General features: G+C 38.0%; 2 protein-coding genes, 1 long non-coding RNA gene and 1 pseudogene across 4 annotated transcripts; 1 reads left to right on the plus strand and 3 right to left on the minus strand.

Moving 5' to 3' along the window:
• Positions 1-5,505, minus strand: LOC131792164 (uncharacterized). 2 transcript variants are annotated; one of them, XM_059109540.2, is made up of 4 exons: positions 5,432-5,505; positions 3,414-4,084; positions 2,667-2,767; positions 1-1,918 (listed from the first exon to the last, which is right to left on the minus strand). In XM_059109540.2, the coding sequence occupies exons 2-4, from the start codon at positions 4,069-4,071 to the stop codon at positions 1,706-1,708; spliced, it is 972 nt and encodes a 323-aa protein (XP_058965523.1). In that variant the 5' UTR covers positions 4,072-4,084; positions 5,432-5,505; the 3' UTR covers positions 1-1,705. The 2 variants fall into 2 exon arrangements, with proteins under 2 accessions (XP_058965523.1, XP_066025829.1); XM_066169732.1 differs by having other exon boundaries at positions 3,414-4,080; positions 5,432-5,474.
• Positions 5,506-6,692: 1,187 nt separating this feature from the next.
• LOC131791991 (tripartite motif-containing protein 3-like) lies at positions 6,693-10,769 on the plus strand (annotated as a pseudogene).
• A 403-nt stretch (positions 10,770-11,172) lies between these two features.
• LOC131791993 (death domain-containing ATP nucleosidase-like) lies at positions 11,173-19,933 on the minus strand. Its single transcript, XM_059109353.2, has 4 exons — positions 19,188-19,933; positions 18,182-18,397; positions 12,378-12,482; positions 11,173-11,312 (listed from the first exon to the last, which is right to left on the minus strand). Exons 1-3 carry the CDS (start codon positions 19,906-19,908, stop codon positions 12,388-12,390), a joined length of 1,032 nt encoding a protein of 343 aa, XP_058965336.2. The 5' UTR covers positions 19,909-19,933; the 3' UTR covers positions 11,173-11,312; positions 12,378-12,387.
• LOC131791995 (uncharacterized) lies at positions 12,489-18,164 on the minus strand. Its single transcript, XR_009340836.2, has 4 exons — positions 17,151-18,164; positions 16,301-16,487; positions 14,106-14,227; positions 12,489-13,742 (listed from the first exon to the last, which is right to left on the minus strand). It is a non-coding gene; the product is annotated as an uncharacterized lncRNA (long non-coding RNA).
• Positions 19,934-20,370: the final 437 nt, after the last annotated feature.

Raw genomic sequence — 20,370 nt, forward strand, 5'->3', positions numbered from 1 at the left:
TAATTTTTTGAGTTTAGTTGTAAAGTTGGAGCTCAGTATGTGCTGAAACAGATTTGAGACTGCTTCGTTACTTTGAAGTCATTTTTATTATTTTTTTATCAGACACAGTTAGTTTAAACATGCATCAACTCGAAATGTACGTGAATTTATTTCATATGAAAGCTTGTTGTTTCAAGACGAGCTGCAGAGATGATATTTGGCTAATATAGAGAAGGATTTTTGCACTTTTTCATAAGTCAAAACGCCAATGTTTTCATCATATCTTATTAAATAATATCAATTCTTTTAACAAAGCACTATTTCTGTACATAAGCTTTTACGTTTATTAGCCAAGCTGCAAAGATGACATCCAGAACGTTTCTCGCTTTTCCATAATTTGATCATCAATTTCAAAAAATATTTGGTTGCTTCAGTGACGTGACCTCATTTGATCCGGGCTCTAACCACCAACATACTGAAAATTCCAGCAGCGACTTTTTCTCCTATGAAGTATTGTTCGTTGACCTCCTACGAGCTAAAATGAGGACTTAAAGCGAACAGAAGCCTGTACGCTGTCATATTGTGACACCATGCTTCAAATTAACAACCCATTGCACTTACCTTGAGTTGCAAATTTGAAACAGGTAACCCACAAAAAATTGAAATAATCCTAAAGCAATATAAACAAAGAAATGACCAAAATTCTAAATAAAAAAAGCTCAGAAACAAACGAACAACAACAACAACAAAAAACCAAAGAACAAGAAAACAAAAAGAAAAAAGCCTTGTGCTCAGGGCACAAGTAAATTAAAAGCAAAATACATTGAAAGATTAAAAAAAAATAATGGCTGAAGAAACAACAGAAAAAATTAACACGGCAAAGAAACAAAAGAATTATGAAAATCCAATAAAAAAAACAATGGTAAAATTTAAAACAAATATATGAGACAACAAAGAGACCAAATTACACACAAAAAATCAAATCAAATCTAAAAACCGTAAAAAAATCAAATCTGTTAAAAAAACAAAACAAAACAAGCAAACAAAATAAAACACATTGGACAGAAAAAAGCAAACTCGGAGGAAACAACAGAACAACACAATCAAACGATTGAGAAAGAAATGGCTAAAAAGTAGGAAATAAGTCATTGCGGCAACATTAAGGACAGACAGGATTGGAAAGTCAAGTACTGAAGCATGAAAGATCGTCGAGTTAATCATAGTGAACGGGTAGGGAGAGATGGATGTCATCTTTGCAGCTTTTTCAACCTGTTCTGCGAGTTCGTTGAATAATTTTTTTCTTACCTAAGTAAAATGTAACAAATGTTTGTATATCTACTGAAAACCTTGCAACTATTAATGCTAAGCCTTATTAAATAAGATGTAAATAGTACTAAGTCTATATTAAGTCTTTCCTTTAAGCTTCTTACGAGTTTTTGCCTAGTTTGGCCCCAAGTCGTTCATGCGTTTTGCGTTTCCTTATGCGTCGATCAAATCGAAGCTTCAACGTCCTCCCTCGGGCAAACCCACGGTATCTGAACTTTTAAAGACTGGTTTGTTTTGCTGGAAAGACTTAACACTTCTGGTTCAAAATCCCCGCCCCAGCCAAGCAAGGTTCAAATTGCCCAACCCTGGGCACGGGCGACGGTCAAATGCCAGTGGGTTGCTGGGGGGATGTTGAAGCTTCGAATTGATCTACACTTTGCAGAGAAACATGCATGCCAAATCACGACTCGTAAAGGAGCCCTTCGCTCTTGAGTATTCCCTTGAGTTTCTCCACAGCATTCTGCTCAGCATCGTACCTGACATGATAACCACGTTCCTCACAGCTGATACCACTCTCTATGTCACGGGCTTCGGCGTCGTAAACCCAAGGTTTTCTTAAAGAGTGAAACCTTGCGTGGGAGTTGTAGTAAATTCCTCGTCCTTTAAATGTGAGCTTAGGATGAAAGAAGTAAATTTAAATTTTAAAAAAATTAATTAAAAAACAATCCCTAAAGTAAAAATCAAACAACGAGGCTCAGATTGTATGCGACTGGTATAAAAATAATTCCCTGCCGGCAAACAAAGACAAATTCCAGACACTGTGTCTAGCCTCAAAAGCAAGGAATACACAAGAGGCGCAGATTTTCATTAACAATGAAGAAATTGAATTGGAGTTCCTTAACACTATCAGTAGGAGTCCTTATAGATAATAAACTTAGCTTTGGTGCACACATTAAACAAGTCTGTCAGAAAGCAAATTGCAAAATTGTTGTCCTCTCGAGAATGAAGCACCTAGTTCCCGAAAAGACGAAGTTACATCTGTTTAAAGCGGTAATTCTCCCGAAGCTAAACTATTCTTTAGAGCATCTGTTCAGCGGAAACTGGAGAGGATACAGGAAAAGGGACGGAGAGCGGAGTTTTCAAGGAAAGAGTATCAACATACGAAAATCTATCAAAGAAAGCAGGATTACCAACATTGCGTAATAGAAGATTGCAAGACCTAATGGTGTAAATGTTCAACGTCAAAAATGGACTATCTCAAAAGTACATCTCTGAATTATTCCAAATAATAGAAACTAATTACAATTTACGTACATCAGACTTTGTTATACCGAGATATAATACATGTCTAAACTATGGAAAACTTTCAATAAGATATGGATATGGCTGATAAGACGCTTCAGCGACGGATATGCACGTACCTGGCCACTATGCAGATCGGCATATCCAGTCAATATCCCCAGAATAGAATTCAAGCTCCCATGGTTTTCTCTGTCCACTCGATTTCCAAAAGGAGCTTGATCTGGTACGAAAAATGTATTAACCATCAGGAAGAGAGCATGGCTGGAAACTATGAACACTCCTGTAAACATTCATAAGCTGTAGCGCTTTATGACCGATGGAACAAGCCCCTGGGTGTAATACAGACCGTGGGCACCACCCCCTTCCGTCTTACGATAAAAACCTATACGAAATCCCCAACATTTAAATTTTATTTTAGTTATTATCATTTTCTCCACGTGAAACTGTTCTTTCACGGCCCAGCTAAAAGTCTCCTATCACTCAAAGGAAAAAAATCTGAAATATTTATCTGATGGTCGACTCCTTAACTGAACATTTCTTCTTTTGTGTCCTTCAGTGAAAGAACTATTTCACTTAAATCCCCAATGGTTGTAAATATTAATGTTGCATCCTCATTTTTATCATTACAGAAAAGCATCACATTTGTCATTCATATCCAAAAAGTATGGGGTAAGGGTGGGGCTGTTATGTCATTTCACCTACAACTGAGTGCTAGTCCGTCAAAAGTATTAGTCGGGAAGGTCAAAGGGCGGGCCTGACTCCTTTTTGTAGCAATGAAAAACTCCTCTCTTACCGAACATATTAAAAAATGATAGGCTTTCAACCTTTTCATCCATGATAATTTACAAATTACTTATGTATCTTACCTTCATCTTTTGACTTCAGGACTTCAAGATTTTTCGTAATTACGTCCAGCTGATCTTTAATGTTGTTCTCGTCCTTTTTCCATTGACTCAGTAATTCCATGAAGTGATCTTCAACTTCAGGGTCCATGCACTCGTTTCTAAGATTGTCAATGGCAGCTTCATAAGTAAAACCTCCCAGTCTGACCAGAGTGTCCCTGATGTCACGCCAGTAGTCATTGAACTTCACGTCATCAACAGAAGCTTTCTCAGCGTGACCGTACACAGTGTTCCTAAAATACTTAACTCGGGCAATGTCTGCTTCCTTGCTAAGGTCTGTTACGGCAGGCAATGCGTCCCAGCCGGTCAGCGGAGCAGTTAAGCCGCATAGGTTCCGTAACAGAACCATCAGCAAAGTTGTGTCAAAGTCACGAGAAGACACTGAGGTAAGGATGGCAGGGTAAAGTTTCCCCCATTGTATGTGATTGATAACCTTCTTCTGTTTAAGAGATTGTAAGGTGGGCTTCTTTGCCGCCAAAACTGAGTGTAAATTTCCTGGTGCATGGATGGCATCAAACGTATCTCGAAGAGCTTGGGTTGCAATATCAACCAGCAGACGGCACAACCTGGCATAGTTTGTTGTTTCCTTTGTGGATGAAGCAGTTGGTGCAGCACTGGCCATGAGCGAGTCCTGTCTTAACATATTTATTCACAACATTATTCTTAAATGGTTTGAACCCAGGAGTATAAGTAGTTCGTGTAGTGTGATCGTCCGGGTGAGTGTAGTTCTGAAAAGAACTGTTGTTGGTGACTGACGTTTCGACGTTTCGACGTTTCTGCGATAGTCATCTTCAGAGTCAAGTGAGGACTAACTGAACACAAACGAGCAACTAGAAATGGCGATGTAAACAATCACATTTCTGAACATCACCGACAAACTAATCACAGAATCGACTGGGACTCTGCTAAATGCTTAACCTACAGTACAAACTATTTTCAACGACTGACTCTGGAAAGCTGGTTCACTAACTTAGAACAGACGCCTCTCAACAGATGTCAACAATTACCAGCACCTTACAAACGACTCATTAACGACGTGAACAAACCGACAAACAGACCGACAAACAACAGACGGATCGAAACCGACCAATGACTGTTAACAAACTCTACACGAGTCTTCCAGCCAATCACATCACGGCTAAACAGACCAATCACGTTCAACAGACCAGACTTTATAACATCATCGACTGACAACTACTCCTCACTTGACTCTGAAGATGACTATCGCACAGATAGTCGAAACGTCAGTCACCAACAACAGTTCTTTTCAGAACTACACTCACCCGGACGATCACACTACACGAACAACATTATTCTTAATAAGTAATCCCCATACTAGAGAAAACGTGTCACAGTTCATGTGAAAGATAATCCAGTTGCAGTTGGAAACTGAAAGCAAAGATGTAAATTTTGTTTTCTGGGGAAAGAGGAAATAATTTGCTGTAACTTGCATTTCTTTCCCTATCGTCCCAAAAAATTTAAATTCTCAACTCTGCTGATGAACAATATTCTTGAGGGCACAAGTACACTCTGTGCTTTATCGCCGTGTTTTCCCGAGTGCGTTATAACGCCGGTAACAGAGCTGATCGGAAGTGTACTGAATGCAACTAAGCTAGAAATCACCACTGGAAATTTGAAAAGAAGTTAATTAATATTGAGTTACGGAGGTCTCCAGTACGAAGCGTAATGAACGTATAAGTATAAGGATGAAATTATGCATGACTATCTGTTTCAGACCTGAGATCGATCAGGCATTTAAAAACTTGCTCTTTTGATGCCTACAGTAAATGCTGAGAAGTTTTTCTCCGGTTATTTATAATGGGTCACTCATGACCATTATTCACTGGGCATTCGAAAATACAACTTTTTGTAAGACTCGTAACAATTCCAAAATCTAGTTTGACATCACTATCTGAAGAAAAAGTGGCTGACAAATTATGTCGATCAAAACGCTCTTTACATAAAAAAGGTATGAAACTAACCTGTAATCTCAGAGGAAAAATCACGAACAAATCGCTTTCTACTCTGCTGGATGAACAATTTCGTTATGTCACGCCGTAAGAGTTTCGGCTGTTACTCATACCCAGGACCTGTGCAGTAATGAAAATTAGCCAAAGTTGACAAGGGAAAGTAAACTCATTTCATTAGGGACGACAACCCACTCCATCTTCAGGTCCTGCGCTGCACTAAACACACCTGTAGGGACATAAAAGTTTCTTTTAAAAATTGTGCAAGTAACACGCGTTAAACGTTATTCTTGCCGCTTCACTGAATTCATTGAATTGTGATTCGACCTCAGGCTTGAGATATCACGTGCAGTTGTTTTAAAAGAACAGAAGTTTGAAAAATTGTGATTTTGGTCACGCTACAGCCCCTCGGGATACATGTACATGTAGCATCTCTTGCATCTATTGTACAAAAGAAATTGCAGGCAGATTGATCATGTTGGCGGAGTACTTCTTCTCACGGATTCCAAACCGTGTTAAGTTTTGTGGGAAATCCAAGAATATACACATTCGAATTTATTCTAAAACCAACTTGAATAAAACTGGCCAGAATAATTTCCTTCTTTTATTTATAAAAAAACAAGCGAGTGAAACCGTGATGCGAAGAAAATCGCTGAAAAAGCCATGTCATTTGCGAAAAAAAATGGAAATGTTGTGGCAAGATTGCTGATCGAACGACCTGTAGCTGTGGTCAGCGAGCGCTATCTTAATCTTGACACACACGACAATAAGCCCTCAGAAAGCGCTAGGAGCGCTGGCGCTGAAATGTTTCGGCAAACCGCGCAATCTTGAGTAATTAAGCCGTATATCACCGCTTATTTACTTAGTAGTGCTCCGCTGACGAAAAGAAATTATTTAATTTAAGCCGGAGATGTCGCCACTAACTGGCACATAGAAGCTACGCGGATAAACTCCCTGATTCGTCACTATTTTGTCGCCCGCGGCAAAGCTGATGAAATAAAAGCTTCAGTAAAGATTAATAACAAACGATAATTCCTTTAAAAAATTAGTATGACTTTTAAAACTACTTTAGGTCATAGAGCACAGAATAAAAAAAACATCCATTGTTGTTGTGGTATTTATTTCCTCTATGCCGAAAGTTCCCATGAACCCTCACAATTTTGATATGCAGCTGTGATTCACACTCCTATGTGAGTTTGGGTACCCTGTGTATCAACTTTCTGCTTGGTGACGTTTGCTGTTGCTTCGCTGGGACTCTCTCAGACGAATCCGCGACTAGAGGTTTGTTACTCATGACTCGATACAAATAGATGTTTATTGTACGTTTGAATCAGTATTCGATATAATATGTCTTTCCCTAATGATAGAGACAATTTGATATGTCGTCCGAAGCAAAATTTCTCGCTCAAACACAAGCTGATCAGTCACCCGTGCTCATTTTGATTAGGTGTTTCATGAAATAGTTTCAGATCTTTTCAATGGATTTCATCGAAATTCCTGCAAACGACAAAAGTTAACTGATTGCGCCAAGCATTTCATTTTGCTTTTCATCACTGAGTTTGTCTTGTTCATTTACGCTCCATCCATTCAGTAAGTGTGTTGTTGATCATATACGGAAAGAGATTATAAACTATTGATATTCTCTTGTACACGGTGAATAGTCAATGCCGCTTGAGACAGTCTGTGTAGTGTTAAATTTTACTTGAAAAATTCAAATGTAAAAGTAAGGGCCTTTAATCATCGGGTGCAAGTAATTATTCATCGCCACCATACCACTCCAGGCCACCTCAGCAAAGTGATAAGATTTCAGCCAGTTCCCTGTTAAAATATCGTGATTATCCCGAAAAATACCTCTGACTCACAAACCCACAAAATTATGGAAGTCATTCATCCATTTAGATTCAAACATGCAGAGATCGATTCTAAATTTGAAAATTTGTCAGTCACTTTTTCAAACCCGAATGAAAACAAACTATTCAACAAAGAAACCTATTTATTTTGAAGTTTTCTCTTTAAGGGACCAGCCTGGAAACAAATGTATTTAACAATTAGTTGAAATTAGAGGTCAAAGTTATGCAAGCAAGTGTTTTGTTAAACTGTGAGTTATTATCATGAAGTTGCATATTTGATTACTCCCTCGGGTGGCAATGGCTTGGCATAAATAATTATTCTTAATTTGCCCGTAAGAAAAAAAAAAAGGGGAAGTTTTGTCGCTAAAAGATCAGCAATGTTTACCTCCACGGGGTATTTTTTGGAGCCATCATGTGTGACAAGACATTGTGTGTAATCATGACTCGAGGGTTTGCAAGACAATTACTATCATTCTGTTGGTTCATGAATGATAAATATTTAGTTCTTTAACAGACACTTGTCATGGCCAGTGCTACTCCGACTGCTTCATCCACTAAAGAGACAACAAACTATGCCAAGTTGTGCCGTCTGCTGGTTGATATTGGAACCCAAGCTCTTCGAGACACATTGAACTCTCTCCATCCACCAGAAAATCTATACACAGTTTTGGCGGCAAACAAACCCACCTTACAATCTCTCAGAGCAAGGAGGATTATCAATCCAACACAATGGGGGAAGCTTTTCCCTGCCATCCCTAACTCAGTATCAAAACATTCATTCGATACTACTTTATTGATGATTCTGCTACGAAACCTGTGCGGCTTTACTGCTCCGCTGACCGGTTGGGACGCAATGCCAGCCGTAACAGACCTCAGCAGGGAAGCAGACATCGCCCGAGTTAAGTATTTTAGGAACACTGTGTACGGTCACGCTGAGAATGCTTCTGTTGATGACGTGAAGTTCAATGACTACTGGTGTGACTGGTGGGATACTCTGGTCAGACTAGGAGGTGTTTCTTATAAAGCTGCAATTGACGATCTTAGAAACGAGTGCATGGATCCTGAAGTTGAAGATCACTACATGGAACTACTTAGTGAGTGGAAGAAGGACGAGGACAACATTTAAGATCAGCTGGACGAGATCATGAAAAAGTTGGACGCCTTGGCACCAGCTAAGGAAGTAGATTGAATTTCTTTTAATAGAGGCGATATACCAATTGGGTCCCTTCGGACTGATCTGAGTATGAAAATTTGGAAATCTGTTTTATGTAACAAAATACACGATCGGATGCCTACGAAGCTTGAAAGCTCCCAAAGCTTCCAAAATAAGAAATCTATACCCCCATTCTGTTTATAAATTAATTCATCTTGCTTTTTTAGGTATTATCCTTGAAAAAACACAGTCGAAGAGCTTATTAACCATGTGCAGATATCACGTGGACGAAGAGTGTGTATATTATTGTCGAAAATGCAAGGTTTGCATCTGTCGCATTTGTGGTCAAAGACTTCATGATAATCACACGAAGGCTGGCATACAGCAAGCTGCTGAAGAACGAAAGAGGTCTTTGGAAAAGATCCTGTTCGAAGCCAAGGCTGAAATTGTTGCTGTCGAGAGAAAAATTCGAAAACAAATGGAGCTGAGGGAGAAGAGCAAATCAAGGACAGCTGCTGCCAAAAAGAAGGTCATTTTAAATGTAGAAGGGCTTATTCAAGTTCTGAGAGATCACGAAAATGTGGTAAAGGTAAAGTTGACTGAAATTGACGAAAAACAGGAAAAAAATCATTTAGCACGACTTGAAAAACTGCAAACATTCGCTTCGGAATTGAGGAAGTCGGTTGAACGAAGCGAAGGTATCTTTCAAAGAGACAATGCTGTGGAAATTCTGGAGGACGAAAATGTTGTATTCACCCCCTGTAAAGAGCTTTTAAGCCGCTGCCAGGAAATGAAAGTCTACACACCAGATGATATCAGTTACGTTGTAGATACCACAAACATGACGGCTTTGAGAGAAATGATTCAGCAGTCTTTGGATCAAATAGTTGTAAGTGATCATTCACGATCAGTAGCTCAAGGAAAGGGTTTGAATAAAGCCGATTTGGGCGCCCAAGCTGAATTCACTGTCATTACTAAAGATTCAGAAGGAAAACAGTTTTATAGCGAGCAAGGACAAGTTACAGTCTTTGTTGAATCAATGTCAGGAGCAGAGGAAGTGCACATCATAGATGAGAAGGATGGTATTTATACAGAACATTACAATCCAAGGAGCGTTGGTCCATACCAAATTGACATCGAGATTAATGGATGGCCGTTGACTGGAGAGTTCATGTGAAGCCACATCAGTACAAAGTAGTGACGTCATGTGGTTCACGTGGAAAAACGAGAGGAAAGTTAAAGGGACCAGCGAGTATAGCAAAGAATGAAAAAACAGGAAATATTACCGTGGCAGAATTCGATAAAAAACGATTTCAGGTGTTTGACACCGACTTGAATTACCTGATGACGAGGAAGGGTGTAGCAGGACCACAAACTGAAAACACTGTGAAGATTGGTCCTCCGTGGTCAGTGGCATTTTTACGAAGTAGTGACATGATTGTCATTCATGGCGATTTGTTTTCGAGAAAAAATGTCTCTTATCACTAATGATGGTCAGTTTATCGAAAAGTTCAGCGCACACGTGATTGATCCCGGAAGTTTGTTTGTTAAAACTGATCGCGATGGTCACGTGATCGTGTGCGATGAAGGTGACCGTGAAATCAAGGTCCTTTCTTCAGACGGTGCGAAGTTGCTACAATCCTTAAGTGCCCCCGATTGCAACGCTGTTCCCAGTTGTGTTTTTTATCATCGTGACAAGTGTTTTGTATCTTACTGGGAGATTCATCATGTCAAGGTGTTCGATGGGGAAGGAAAGTTTCTTTTTAACATTGGCAGCGAGGGGTCTGGTAAAGGACAACTCATGTATCCTAGAAGTCTTGTTGTTGATGCTTTCGATAATCTGATCGTCTGTGACAGTGGCAATAAAAGACTGCAAATGTTTACACAGGATGGAACATTTCTGTCATCCTTTGGTCAAGAAATCCAAACACCCTGGAGTATGACAATTTGTTTCAATGGTGATTTGTTGGTAACTGATTATGGAAAACATTGTATATATACACTGCGATAAACTGCTTTTTCTCCAAAACTGATTAGGAGGTCGGGCTGCTTTTGCTTCAGTAATAATACCTTTTGCCGAGAGATTATATTCTGTTGCTTTTACAATATACTTTGCAAATTGCTGAGACCGTCAGTAAAACCCTATATGTTAAATATGTGGACGATTGTACACGTAGTGTTCTCAAAAAATAACGAATGACTTCTTGTGGAACATAACTTCCATGTTTAATTCCACCAAAATTTAATTTTTGTATATAATAACGATAATGATAATAATGATAACAACATTACATCTGATAAATATTAACAATGATGATGATTATCATCATCATTATCATAATCGTTCCTCAGCCGGGGCTGTTCAGGGAAATACAAAATAAGATACATCATCAGATTCTAACTGATCACAACTCCAAAATTTTTGCTATGAACGCCTGGCTGCCACAAGCCGTTGTCGTCATGGTAACTTTTCAGGAACCTTTTGCTTAAAAACTCTCATCGACTAAATTTTATATCGATAGGCCTTTCGCAACACTCGACGGAAAAAAAATCGCAAATAAATGAAATGTCACGACTCGACAAGTTACGTCTTTTCAGCTGTTCATGACAAAGTTCACGACACTTACAAGGGAGAGGGAGACAAGTATTGATTCTGTTCGAAATGAACGCGTGCGTCGTTTCACTACTCAGGTAGCAGTCCTTTAATCCTTAGTCTTTCTTTGAGTTTTTCCACAGCATGTTGCACAGCCTCGTGACTGTTCGGGTAATGACGAGCCTCCGTGCTTATTCCACTCTCTAAGTCCCAGGCAGTGGCATCAAACACCCAGAGTTCTTTCAAGGAGTGCACTCTTCCACGGGATCTGTAGTGAATTTCTCGTCCTTTGTAACTGATCTGAAAATTTACAATGCAGATAATTTTCGTGGCAATTATCAATAGTTATCAGAAATATCAAAGTTTATGTACACAGGGGGTAAGTTTCTAAAGAAACTGTGATGCTGCATCGGTGTGAGAGTACAACAGGTAATTTAGTGTTAACAATTGAGTTGAAAACGTAAATTGGCCACCATAAAGAGTTAACCGAGCGTTAGCCTTTCTTCAGAGTGATTGGAGGAATGGTGGGTTATGTGTGGGTTGATATGCAGAAAATGGAGCTATGCCATTGGTGGGAATATGGTGACGAGAAAACATGAATAGATTAGTTGAATGAAAAGAGTTCGTTAATACCGCGTGGATTAATAATCCCCAAGGTATTAGCAAACCAAACAAACCTACCAATAGGGGGGGAGAGAACTCTTGGAAGATTTTGTTGGTGCCATGATAAAATTCACCTCATCACCCCTAAAAGCTCTGTAATATTATTATGATCATCCCCCATAAGGTTCTGTAATATTCTTATGATCCTCCCCCATAGGGCTCTGAAATATTATTATGATCCTCCCCCATAAGGCTCTGTAATATTATTATGATCCTTCCCCATAAGGCTCTGAAATATTATTATGATCCTCCCCCATAAGGCCCTGTAATATGCTTATGATCCTTCCCCATAAGGCTCTGTAATATTCTTATGATCCTCCCCCATAAGGCTCTGTAATATGCTTATGATCCTTCCCCATAAGGCTCTGTAATATTCTTATGATCCTCCCCCATAAGGCTCTGTAATATTCTCATGATCCTTCCCCATAAGGCTCTGTAATATTCTTATGATGATTCCCCTATAAGGCTCTATAATATTCTTATGTTCCCTCCCCCTATAAGGCAATAAAAGTAACCATAATTTAAAATTGTGTTAGTAATAAAAAGTCAACATAAAGGGAACAAAAAGAAAACAGAAAGCAAACATCATGCTAATAATTATTGTTTTAAATTTGGGACACTAAAATATTTGTAGGTACCTATTGGGAAGGTTTTCCTAAGGAATTAAAATTGAAGTGTTGAGTACATATGAAGTTATAATACCTAGTCTGATTCACCAGTTAGTGAGTGAGTGCAGAAAAGACCCCAATATATCATTTGGACTGTTCCCTCTTGCGATTGCTCCATTATTAATAACAGGTATTTGGACTGAAACAAAAGAATTATTACAATTAAAGGTGAGACTTTAATGGGGTGCACATATTATGGGGTGCCATATAGGACAGTATTATATAGCAAAAAAATATTTACAGTTAATGAAATATATATGGCTATCTTGAATATATATATGGCATTGTTTCATATGTTTGGGGCTAATCACATAATTTACATACATTCATTCAATTACAAATATATTTACAGTATACAGCAAATACTTATTCCTTTTTCATTCAGATATATCTAAGGCATTGCAAAATTAAGTATAGGTCATTGCTTACAAATATATAAGGTTATTGTGCCCGCTATCAAGTTGGGTCAGTCATTGGTGATACTTTATTGCTTTAAAAAATATATATATGGCTATTGAGCCTGCTAAAGATTTGCTTAGTGATGATACTAATCTTGTTATTTTAAGAAATTGGTGGGGAAAATGATTGATGATTTTGAGGAATTTTTGCAACATTTGATCCCCTCAATCTTTCAGCATGCTTGTTGAAACCTTCATCTCTTTAATTTTATTCAAAAGTTTTGAATTGTGCTTCAGTGCCTTGCAAGGTAACTACAGTTGGTTACAACATAACTACACCCAACTAACTGTTCAAACTCAAATGTAAACATGGATTTATTATTCAGGATCTAATAATCTGCTTTTTTTCAACTTTGTAACAAATTAATTGTACCACAGAATTTACTCCCAAAAATTGAACAGTATTCTCAAACAATATATTGTTCAACTGTTTTGTCTAATTTCTACAAAGGTCAATGTGTTTTCACGACTTTGACTAGATGATATTCATGTGTTATTAAGGTTGACAGATAACAGTTGGATTTCTCCATTTCTGTAACATAACTGCTTAAAGCTGTGTAATCTGATTTGAAACCCACAATTCTTAATTTTCTGTAAAATTTGAAAACAGTAGAATTAATTTCCAAATGCATTAATCTGAATAAAAAAAGAACACAACACTTTTAAAGATAAGCCTTAACACTGGAAAAAATGAGGTAAAATTTCCCATATCCTACTCCAACACATTGCAAGTTTGTAATCAGTGCTTTTCTAAATGCCTCAAGCATATGATGCATGAGCTACAGGGATAATGATCTTGTTAAAACAACTATCTGCCTGAAAAAGTGGTAGAGTAGAATCGCCACTCAATAACAGCCATAGTCTGGAGTCATTTTTTAGGTATGAGCTGCCAGTTACAAATTCCACCAGTGTGCTGACAATAGGTTTTCTAGTGCACTCATCTAAATGAAAGAATAAAAAATACACTTTTAGTATTAGCTACTTTCCTGCAATCCTCTTGGAACTGTTACAGCCCAGGGGAAGGGGCTGTAAAGTGAGGGCAATATTTATCATGATAATTTTGTGCTGAATTTGAAAAAAAATGCTGAACTGGTATTTTGAAGATGGTTTGAATAGTCTTTGCTGTTAATGACTCAATGCTGAAGACCAAAGTGGAATCATAAGCAGTCAGCCCTACCCTTAAATCAAGCAGCACTGTTTAAATGATGCCCAGAAAGGAAAAGACGAGCTTGATTTTAGTTAAAAGCCAGGGGTACAGCCCCCTGTGTTCAATATAAGAAAAATGGGAACAAAATAAAACTCACCATTTTATTGAGATTAATTATGCAGTCAATCAAATTGTCTTTGTTAGCCCATGAGGCACTAGCTTTTTGTCCAGTGTGTCTCTTCCTTCACTAGTTAGGTACATATTTTCTTTGACAATGATCTAGAATACCGCAAAAAATATCCCAAGTAAACAAAATGTGCAATCTTTTTACATTTAGGTTTTCCCTTTGCTGTTGATTTTTTGCTGGGGAAGTTATTAAAATGAATGCACTGTGGAATGCATGCCAGTCTTGCATAGAACAAAAATATTCATGTGGAATTTCTTTTTTCTCTGATCATTAACTGGTATTTTTAAGATTTAACAGACTCAACTAACTATTCAACAATGAGACTAAGAGCACTTTATCAAAATGTCTTTTAACCCTTCAACTCTCGGAAGTGATCAACATGAAACTTCTCCTTATACTACACTTTCCATCAATCATTATAAATATTTCCCAAAAAGCTGTCAGTATTGCTTTGTGCAATTAACAACTAATTATATGTGCAATTTACTGCATGAACACAATTAGATACGCCATTTCAATGTTCCCTTTCCAATTCTTCCCCACAGCAGGATCAAGGGATGGACAACAGTATCAAGCCATACTTGCACTTCAGTTCATATGATTCTGTATTATAGTTACTGTAATAGTTAATAACTAAATCTCATACACTAAATAATTAGAAATTATCTCACAAATACATGACATTCACTCTATATAATTCACTAATTACTATCAATTAAAAACTTACTTTGTTCTCAGTTCAACATCATACAAATCTTGAACAGAAACCTTTTCTTTAGCTTTACAAACTGACCCAGTGGAGATATACTCCACCACTAGTGAAGACATGCCAACAAACCCATCACAAGAATGGAGTAAGCTGTAGGCTACAGGCTTAATGGCTTTGGTCTTGACTTTAAACATCACGAAATGGAGTTAGAGAGGTGTGGTATTGCAGAATATCAAAATATCATACATATATTATCAAACCCTTTTCCTAATATTTTTTTCTTAGAGGGTCTGAGATCATGATATTTCAAGTGTCTTGGGCTTTGATGTTTTCATATATTATGATATTATTAAATTATCAGATACCTATTTGATAATAGAATGCTTTTAGTCTCAGTGTTGAATAGATAATGTCAACTAAGTTAACTTCACATAAATTTGAAATCACATGAAAACAGTTTGTTTCTTCCAGGGAGAAACAATAAGGCAAAATGCCCTGTTTCTGCCTTCTTTCTCGTGTAAATATGTTTGTTCATTGATTAGAGGAGCCCCCTATTTTGCTTGACCTTTGGTTTGGTGGGCTTTTACTATTTTAGTTGACATCACCTAAATAGCCGACTAAAATTTATCTAATTATTCAACAGTGAGCACTCTATCAAAATGTCTTTTAACCCTTCAACCCTATAACCCCTAAGAGTGACTAGCATCTAATTTCTCCTGATAATATCACTTCTGAATCACACATTAATGTCATGAGAATAAAGGAAATGATCACTAACTCAGTAAAGAAACCCTTGATTGTTAGACACATTCTCCTTGTCAGCACATTTAGTAAATGTACAGAGAACAGTGTGGAGAATATAAATATTGATGTTAGGGTGTAAAGGGATAACTCCCAGAAGTGATTAACATGAAACTTTGCCTCATAATATCCTTACATTATCCAGCAAAAAGGTAATGAGAATATTCAAACTAATCAGGTAGAAGCTGTTATCTTAACCTAACACAATTTACAAGGAAATGTGTAGCAGAAAGAGGGGGTAGAATTAACAATCAGATCCCAGGAGTTAAAAGGTTTGGGATCAAAAAAAGTGTCTGAGGCTTTGATGTTTTGATAACATCATGACAATTTGATAACTTAGTGGTTTGATATGAGATTCTGATATCATTTAAGTCAATATTACCATCTGATAATTTGATATTCTGCAATTCTACACCCTAGTTAAGAAATAAAGTTCTTTCAATTGGAGTTAATTCACTTGAAGCAAGCTTTTTGAGAATAGCCATGTTAATGTTCTTGTAATTTTAGTAATTTCTACCCAATTACTACTTCTTGTGTGATCATGAATCGCACAGACTTGAGGCCTTCAGACCAACATCCTTTTTTTAAATTGGTATTTACTCAAAGGAGATAACCATTTATATCATCAGTTGAAACAATTCATCCATCACCTTACCTTCAAAAACTGGTATGGCATTAGGACCTTATCATCCAAAACACTTGCTACAGCTTCATCTATAGTGTTGTTTGTAACCAGTACTGCTTTCAGGTAATCAACCTCATGTGAAGGGAAGATTTGTTCAGATCATTAATACTTTTCCTTTTACCACATGAAGGTACTGAAGATTCTGGAGTGTCTATGCCTGTTGAAAATACAGTATATCAGTTTACATCAAACTCTGCTTTAGAGTTAAGACTTTCACAAGGTAGCAACCACACAGTTCTCTGTGAAAATGGCCCACTTATCATCTCTCCATCTAATTCCTGATCTGGTGTGAGGAACAGCTCAACAAATTATGCATCTATGCCCATCATTATTTTAACTCTGGGCAGAAATGATGAAAAAAATGGGAATAAAAATAATTTCATCATGGACTTCTTTTGAACCAACAAACTTACACATTTGAGTAGGTGGGGTACAAATCAGACAATTACTGGCACTTAGCACCTCTAGGGGCACATATTAAATGTTATGCACCTATCAAAGTAAAATATCTTCAGGCATCTGATCAAAGTCCCAAGGTTGGGGAGAAAACACCCTGCCCCTCACACATATTATTATTGCACAAGATCTTATGTGAATTTGAATAAAATGATAAAAAAACAAGGTGACTTTGTACTATTTTTCATGCAAAACTGTTGTATTGATTTCAATAAATTTTGCAATAACAATAGACACTTGTCTAGTAGATCTTATTTACATTGTTTATTTCCCGGTTTTTCGTTTGCAATATCACTCAAAGGAGAAAGAAGACAAATACAAAGTAGGAATGTCAAGCTAAATATAAGTTATCAGTTTCACTTACTTGGGTTCACAGGTAATCTTTCCCAGAGATTCGATCTTTGTGTCAAAGGCGCTCACCAACTCATAATAAATCACTCTTAAGCGGACCAATTCTTCTCGAAAGTAAATCAGCTGATTGCGTGGCCCTGCCGTTGCAAATCCCCCTTTGCCTTCCCTCGGGAAAAAGATTCAGATCATGTGGCCATCTAGATAACACAACTTGCTAGCACTGTCGCTCTTGCAGCTACTTCCACATGTAGCGGGCCCCCAGGTCGTTCTTAATGCGTGCCGAGGAGGGGAACTTGAATTATTTCGGTGAAATATTTAGCTCCTGTACTTATGAGTGTCCCTGTGCTTGTAGAGGTTGTCCTGTTTGCACTGAGGTTGAACTGATGTAATTTGGACTGTAGAAGATCTGGATGAACCTTCACCCAGTGAACGTTGTACTTTCAATGCTTCCTTAAAATCAGGATGTTCAATAATCTGATGCACAATACTATCTCAGCTTTGAGAAGTGGATGGAGGGAATGAGGAGTTCTCCATCTTCACAACATGCACTCGATCGCAGATTTGCCGCTAATAGTATCACCGCTGACCTAGTTTGATAGCGGGCACAGTAACCGTATACATATGAATGAAAAAGGGCATAGGTATTTGCCGTATACCCCAAATATATTTGTAATTGGATGAATATATATGTAATTAGCCCCAAATATATGAAACAATGCCATACATATATTTAATATTCATCATAGCCATATCTATTTCATTTACCGCAAATATTTGATGCTATATAATATTGTCCTATACCGGCACCCCATATACTTTTGCGAGAAACAACGGACATTTCAATAACTAGATACATTAAATGTTTGTCAAATTGGTATTTTTCAATCCAAATAAAAGGGCTGGTTGTCGCGAAAAAATTAGGTCGTAGTGGAAAAAACCGGGGTGGAACCATCTCAGTCCAGCAAAACGGTTAAACTCAACGTTGGTTTTGTGAAAAAGTAAAGTAGGCTTAAACCTTAGAGTTAACAGTTATATTCCCTTAACCTTCATTTGGTGCTCTCTCCATATCGCTGCTCGGGTAATGCGCCCATCCTTCAAACACATCTGGCACACGAAGGATGTTTTTGACAACAGAAGCTGCCATGACACTGGCAAAAGGCTTCCAGTCCTCAGTCAGAGAGGCCGTGCCGTCTACATAGCCAGAAACGCCTTTGATTACCACCCACTCCATCTTCAGGTCCTGAGCTGCACTGAACACACCTGTGGAAGGGCACATTGAAGTTTATGATCACTGTTGTGTAATTAGCGGATGTGAAAAAATAATTCTCTCAGCTTCACCGAATTTATTGAATTGTAACTTGACTCGGCTTAGGCTTGAGATGTCACGGGCCGTAGCTTTAAGAGGACAGCACTTTGACAGATTGTGATTTTCATTATGTTACATGTGCGTGTAATCCTTGCGACACTAGAAAAATTAGTACCAGATTGATCAGGCTTCCGTATCGTGTTTGTATAGTCTAACCTCTTCATTCCTCTTTTGAATGTAATTAAGTATAATTATCCTGATTCTATTACGTTTTCGGTCACTTAGAACTTACTGAATCGTAACACACTGTTATTTTAAGAAGAGTCGTGACAATGGAAAAAAACATCATTATTGAACGCTTTCGGGTAAAGCCCAGGTATACACACTGGAATTGATTCCGAACAGACTTAGATATCAAACTGAACAAAATTATTCCTTCTTAGTTATAACCAAGAGACTGAGGCCGCAATACGAGAGGAATTCGCTGAAATAGTCGATGAAGCGAGGAAAGTGAAAGTAAACATGATAGCGTGATCGATGATCGATTGACTTGCAGCTGTTGATCACTGAGACTATCGTGGTCAGCGAGCACTATCTTAAACACGCGAAAATGAGCTCTCAGCAGACAAACGGAGCTTTAACGTTGAACTGTTTCGTCAAACTAAGCAACCCTGGATGATCAAACTCTGTATTAACGCTTACTTCTTAGCGCTCTGCTGACGAAAAACAACCTATCAATCTCACCTTGGCCATCCATTTCGACTGCGATTGCGTTGGGGTAGAGCTTTACGAGTTCGCCCCTTCTTTCTTCGGAGTCAATCTCTTCTGGTCCGCTCAAAAACTCTCCATCGCTATGAACTTTCACTGATCCTCTTTCTTCTTGATTCTTTAAAGGGGCACTCCAGCCATGACCAGCGTAATTTATCAAGCCAGAGATGTCCCTACTAACTGGCACAGAGAAGCCATGCGGATAAACTCCCTGATTCGTCACTTTTTTGTCTGCGTAAGTAGTCAGCTTTGCGGAAACGATAACATCTCCTAGCTTGGTCTTGTCCCGATGCAATGCTCCACAACAACCGACACAAAACACAGCTTTGGGTCGTAATTTCACCACAGTATTCTTTACTGTGATTAGTGCTCCTCCCGGGTTTGATGCTCCCTCTGAACATTTAATTAAAGCGACTTTCAGTTTCGTATCTCCGACTTCACCCATCTCTCCGAAATACACATGACCGAGGCCTCTCTCGTAGCTTCGAAAGACATTTCCTAGATTGAAGTAACAGCTTCGAAACTCGATGTCTTTCACAGTCAGGAGCAGGATATCTATCGGAAGCTGGACATCCTTCAACGCCTTAAAGTTATTCGTAATATCGCTCTCCTTTGGAATTTCTTTTTCCAATTCTGGCGGCATTTTTTTGAGGTATGGTGAGGTACTTTCACTACCAGTTTCGCTTGCTGACAACATAGTTCGCTTTGTGCTTGATTAGCATTCAAAGTTACGTCACGCCTCTCAATTGTCCATTGTTTCAGATTTAGGGAAATTTCCCGGAAACAGCGGAAAGTGGACTTTCAGTTTCTATTCTTTCCAGTAAATAATATGTTCAAAGCTGATATGATAATAGCTTTAATACGATTAATAAAAACGATAATTTCTAAAACGATAGAGATAATTTTTCAAGGACAAAATAGCTCACCGGCTAATAAAGAATGAAGAAACAATTGTATAGTGATTTTATTCCATGTAGGATAATTTCTCGTCAATATTTGCCACTTTGAACGCTGTGACTTAAATTGAACTTCGAGTTAATAGAAATAATTTTCTATTTTATAAGCCTTAAGGTAAGTCATACAGCTATGTTCATTCGTGTTAGGTAGACTTTAATGATTAGTTTAATTTCAATCCTTCAGTAGGTTGTTAGTCATCAGG

This window comes from Pocillopora verrucosa, chromosome 7, assembly GCF_036669915.1.
Source record: "Pocillopora verrucosa isolate sample1 chromosome 7, ASM3666991v2, whole genome shotgun sequence".
NCBI lineage: Eukaryota > Metazoa > Cnidaria > Anthozoa > Scleractinia > Pocilloporidae > Pocillopora > Pocillopora verrucosa.